Source organism: Oncorhynchus kisutch, linkage group LG5 (genome assembly GCF_002021735.2).
Source record: "Oncorhynchus kisutch isolate 150728-3 linkage group LG5, Okis_V2, whole genome shotgun sequence".
In the NCBI taxonomy this organism is placed as follows: Eukaryota; Metazoa; Chordata; class Actinopteri; order Salmoniformes; family Salmonidae; genus Oncorhynchus; species Oncorhynchus kisutch.
In genome coordinates, this window is record NC_034178.2 from 5,252,154 (window position 1) to 5,258,250 (window position 6,097).

Genomic DNA, 6,097 nt, shown 5'->3' on the forward strand with positions numbered 1-6,097 from the left:
CCTTCGTCACCAGATCTCAACCAAACTGAATACTTATGGGAGATTCTGGAGTGGCACCTGAGACAGTGTTTTCCACCATCATCAACTAAACACCAAATTATGGAATTTCTCATGGAAGAATGGTGTTGCATCCCTCCAAACAATGCAACCAACCATAATAACATCTCAGAGAGATAGAGATGGAAATAGAGAGAGAAAGAGAGGGAAGGAGCAAGGGAGGGTGGTAACTCCAGAGCTTAGAGGTCAGACTAGACAGCCTTGGTTTCTCAAATGATTGCCTCGCCTGGTTCACCAACTACTTCTCTGATATAGTTCAGTGTGTCAAATCGGAGGGTCTGTTGTCCGGGCCTCTGGCAGTCTCTATGGGGGTGCCACAGGGTTCAATTCTTGGACTGACTCTCTTCTCTGTATACATCAATGATGTCGCTCTTGCTGCTGGTGAGACTCTGATCCACCTCTACGCAGACGACACCATTCTGTATACTTCTGGCCCTTCTTTGGACACTGTGTTAACAACCCTCCAGACAAGCTTCAATGCCATACAACTCTCCTTCCATAGCCTCCAATTGCTCTCAAATACAAGTTAAACAAAATGCAAGCTCTTCAACCGATTGCTGCCTGTACCTGCCCGCCCGTCCAACATCACTACTCTGGCCGGTTCTGACAGAATATGTGGACAACTACAAATACCTAGGTGTCTGGTCAGACTGTAAACTCTCCTTCCAGAACCACATCAAACATCTCCAATCCAAAGTTAAATCTAGAATTGGCTTCCTATTTCACAACAAAGCATCCTTCACTCATGCTGCCAAACATACCCTTGTAAAACTGACCATCCTACCAATCCTCGACTTCGGCGTTGTCATTTACAAAATAGCCTCCAATACCCTACTCAATAAATTGGATGCAGTCTATCACAGTGCCATCCGTTTTGTCACCAAAGCCCCATATACTACCCACCACTGCGACCTGTAAGCTCTTGTTGGCTGGCCCTCGCTTCATACTCGTCGCCAAACCCACTGGCTCCAGGTCCTCTACAAGACCCTGCTAGGTAAAGTCCCTCCTTATCTCAGCTCGCTGGTCACCATACCCAGCTGTAGCACGCGCTCCAGCAGGTATATCTCTCTGGTCACCCCCAAAACCAATTATTTCTTTGGCCGCCTCTCCTTCCAGTTCTCATCTGCCAATGACTGGAACGAACTACAAAAATCTCTGAAACTGGAAACACTTATCTCCCTCACTAGCTTTAAGCACCAGCTGTCAGAGCAGCTCACAGATTACTGCACCTGTACAAAGCCCATCTATAATTTAGCCCAAAGAACTACCTCTTTCCCTACTGTATTTATTTATTTTGCTCCTTTGCACCCCATTATTTCTATCTCTACTTTGCACATTATTCCACTGCAAATAAACCATTCCAGTGTTTTACTTGCTATATTGTATTTACTTTGCCACCATGGCCTTTTTTTGCCTTATCTCACCTCACTTGCTCACATTGTATATAGACTTATTTTTCTACTGTATTATTGACTGTATGTTTGTTTTACTCCATGTGTAACTCTGTGTTGTTGTATGTGTCGAATCTGCTTTGCTTTATCTTGGCCAGGTCGCAATTGTAAATGAGAACTTGTTCCCAAGTTGCCTATCTGGTGAAATAAAGTTGAAATAAAATGAATAAATAAAAAGTGTTAAGGGGTGAAAGGTCATCTCTGAAACAGCTCCTTTGACTGCAGGTGGCTCAGCTCCCCCACTAACTAGCTCTCTCTCTCTCTCTCTCTCTCTCTCTCTCTCTCTCTCACACACACACACACACACACAGAGTGATCTGACTGCTACTGAGTTTAGCTGTAGAGAGAGACCTATCATCATCAGTAGCGTGTTCCATCTTTCCTATCAGTTAGATGTGATGTTAGACCTCTAGTGGCAAAACACACACACTGCAGCACCTTCCATCACAATTTACATCGTCCATCACTTCAGTTAACAGTAATGATGCATTACTTTACACTGTCCATCACTTCAGTTAACAGTAATGATGCATTACTTTACACCGTCCATCACTTCAATTACTTCAGTTAACAGTAATAATGCATTAATTTACACTGTCCATGACTTCAGTTAACAGAAATTATGCATTACTTTACACCGTCCATCACTTCAATGACTTCAGTTAACAGTAATGATGCATTACTTTACACCGTCCATCACTTCAATGACTTTAGTTAACAGTAATGATGCATTACTTTACACCGTCCATCACTTCAATGACTTCAGTTAACAGTAATGATGCATTACTTTACACCGTCCATCACTTCAATGACTTCAGTTTTGTTGTACACACGTGTATTGTGCGTGTTATTGTAAACGTTTCTCATGTACAGTATAGACATTTTAGTGATACCAAGACAATTTCCTAGAACTTTGTACGTGGCTAATAAAATGATTCTAATTACCTTCAAATGTTGCAGTCCTGTCTGTTGGCTATCAGTGGAGGCTGGTGGGAGGAGCTATAGGAGGACGGGCTCATTATAATGGATGGAATGGAATTAAAGGAACAGAGTCAAACATGTGGTTTCCATATGTTTGATACCATTCAATTGATTCCATTCCAGACATTACAATGAGCCCGTCCTCCTATCATCATGTCTATATAGTGGCAGATATGTGCTACGGTTCTGATGTGCCATCTCTGAACACGGTGAAATATCAACGAAAAGAAGTTGTCTGTTTCGAAATGAATACTATAGATGAAAACAGAACAAAAACATCCTTCCATTACAGAGAGTGAGGTAACAGAGTACATGGTACACTCACGTAAGTTACTCATTCACCAATAACGACTGAAAGATGTGGCACTCCACAAGCATATTTTTACACTTCTGTCCAGACTGCAGCGTATTTGGCCCCCTCGTCGAGGCTGATCTCCAAGTTGAGTTATCGGTCACTCAGATGCTGATACTTCCCAACCCTGTGACAAATCCCCACTATCATCAATGCCTGGTCGCCAAACTTCAACTTTTGGAGTCTTTCCATAACGATTTGCCACGTGGGTCTTTTGGCCCCTGAAAAATTGTACATAAGGGAAACATCTACTACAAATACTAATTGTAGGAATTCTGAACACAACAGGGTCCTCCAAGCCTAGCTTGGCCAGATGTGCATGTATGTGCATTTGTGTTTAAGTAAAGGTTTCTGATAAAAACATAGCCCAACCATGGGCTTTATCACTGCCCTCTATAGGCTGGACACAACAGAACCTTCTGTTGATTCAGGTTCACAGCTCTAGTCACGTTGGTCGTCTTGAACATACTGGGTCCTGAGGCCATAGTATGCCAGCAATAGTGAATTGGCAAAGGCTCCTAGCTGTGAAAATTTTAACCATACAGAATATAAACACAGCCTTGCTGGTATTATCCCATAAGTGTGAATGAGGAAGGTAGTAAAGGGGACTGGAAGTGTAGGTCAACTTCACTCAGACACCTAACAAACATCTTAACAGTATTTAAACACAGCTGAATGAGGAAGGTAGTAGGGGGACTGGAAGTGTAGGTCAACTTCACTCAGACACCTAACAAACATCTTAACTCGTCCTTTCTTTATTTCCACAATGACAACGGATCGCGTTGTGGCCAGGCCAGATGTTCTTCTTTAACAGATGTTGGTTGGTCTCACTGGTTGTGTGTTCTATCCACAATGAAGTTGAGGTGAGTGACTGGCCTTAGCCTAACTTACAGTTTTTTACAATCCCTTTGGCACTAATTTCAGAACCTTGTGGTCATTTTTCAAAACTCTAGACACAAAACTCAAAACGGTCATCACTTGTAATACAGATGTTCGAAACATTGCATTGTGCGTTCATATCTTTAAAGAAACCTTGCACTTGCAGAATCATTGGTTCAAATAACTGAAATACCATACCATACCATAGGAACATTCATTTAGATCACCCAACACACAAGATACCGATAGTTTCACTGTGTAGTTGTTCATACAATCATTAAATATTGCAGTACAAAATATGTGATACATGTTTCATTATGGTACTACACGTAAATACATCACTGTAAAAGGACTAGTAGAGAGAATACTACAGACACAGTGGAATCATTGAACAAACTCTGAAATGTATTGATGAAATACAATAAAATCACTCAAAGGTTTCTTTGAATCAGAGCAAAATATTTAGCTACAAATACAAAAAAACCTACTGTACTTCTATATTTTCCTCAACCCTGTCTTGTGGATTTGGACACAGGTTCTCATCCACATCACAATGGATGTTTTCATTGGCCCAACATCTTGGGAAGAATCTGACACTGGTCTGCAGTGATGTCATTGCATGCGTCATCCATGGCCTGGAGAAGGGTGGCTTGTTCGTGAGGGCGCCTATCATATACCTTCCACCTCCATGTGGAGAAAAATTCCTCTATCAGGTTTTAAGAAAGGAGAGTGCGGGGGTAAGTACAGGGTGGTAAATTGTGGATGGGCCTGACACCATGCTTGCACCATTTGAGCATGGTGGAACCTGACATTATCCCACACAATGACATAGGTCATGCCATTAGCTCTACAGATCTGATTTAGCTCATCAAGGAAGGTTACATTCGAACAGCGAATCATGTGGCTGCCTGCAACTCAATATATAGAGTATATAGAGTAGAAACCTTTAGATGTTGTTCGACCTAACATTAGAACGGGCAAGATTAGTAATCTAAGCAACTTTGACCTTGGTATGATTGTTGATGCCACACATGGTGATTCCAGCATCTCAGAAACAGCTGCCTTCCTGTGATTTTTACGCACTACAGTCTCTAGAGTTTACAAAGAATGGTGAGATAAACAAAACACATTCAGTGAGCGGCATTTCTGTGGGCAAAAACACCTTGTTAATGAGAGAGGTCAGAGGAGAATGTCCAGACTTATTCAAGCTAACAGGAAGGCCACAAATGCTGGTCCTACCCAGTACTAGATAGGTGAACCTAATAAAGTGGCCGGTGAGTGTACAGTAATGTCAAATCTGAAAACATGGTCTGGAAAAGTGGTACATGGGACCATAGAAACAGTGTCTGATAAAGAATGATGATGAAATATTACATCCATAGATAATGTAGTCCAATTGGTTCATGTTCCACGGTAATTGGTGTCAATGGTTCCCGTTATCCTGAAACTTTTATGATCTTAACATGGAATATTGTTTGTCAGTTTCCATAAAACTATGCATTAAGAGTAATGCAACAGTTACTTATCATTTTGAGCAGTTGTATCAATTGTAATGAAATGAATAGACAGTCATCTCAGATGTCATGTGTGAACTGCATTTTGAAATGATAATACTTTGATGTTAAGTTGTGTCATTTTGAACAGGTGATTTTAGTTCAATTAACAAATGATCTTAGCTTTATGTGTATTGTATCCAAGCAATTGGAAAAAGTGTTTGAGTTTTGAAAAATGTGCAATTTTATCATTGGTTGTGAGTTTTGAAAAATCAAGGTTCCGAAATTCGTGTGAAGAAAAGAAAGTGATTGTAAAACACTGTAATAACTTACAGTCATCCTGAGCAGGAAACATTCTGGGCCCTGTGTATGAGTTATGTAAAGTTAGTCATGTCAGGAGTTGTTCCTGGAAGTAAACAACTATCTAGATGGCGTTCAGGATTTAGGACTATCATCACTTACATTATGTCACAATGCTAATTAATCCGAGCCCTGCGGTAACACACCAGATTAAGCTAATCAGATATGTTAGTGGCGGGCTGGAACTAAGAGCTTGCACACGCCTGCACTAGTGAGCAATGTCATGCCTGGAGTCTGTTTTGAGCTGCTCCACTCGGTGGAGGTACCAGTACCATACCAGTTCGCAGTCTTTCTGTTCCTGGTGTCTGTTTCCTTCCCTTTTTAACACAGCTGCTATCTCCTCAAATGTCTTCCCTTTGGTCGCCGGCACACGCAGGTAAGTGAAGCCAGTGAAGCCAAACACAGCAGCAGCCGCAAACAGGATGAACACATAGCTACCACACAGAGCCTGGAGAGAGGGGTGAGGGAGAGAGAGAGAGAGAGAGAGAGGGGGGGGGGTGGAGGGGGAGGGAGAGAGAGAGAGG

At 41.8% G+C, this 6,097-nt stretch overlaps 1 protein-coding gene across 2 annotated transcripts in view; it reads right to left on the minus strand.

Annotated features, from left to right (window-relative positions):
* Positions 1-3,574: 3,574 nt before the first annotated feature.
* LOC116374156 (solute carrier family 2, facilitated glucose transporter member 4-like) overlaps positions 3,575-6,097 on the minus strand; it is a 6,401-nt gene continuing 3,878 nt past the window's right edge. For both annotated transcript variants that reach the window (XM_031824219.1, XM_031824220.1), the window contains exon 5: positions 3,575-6,021. In XM_031824219.1, coding sequence (XP_031680079.1) covers positions 5,782-6,021 — 240 coding nt within the window. In that variant the 3' untranslated portion in view covers positions 3,575-5,781. The remainder of the gene's footprint in view (positions 6,022-6,097) is intronic.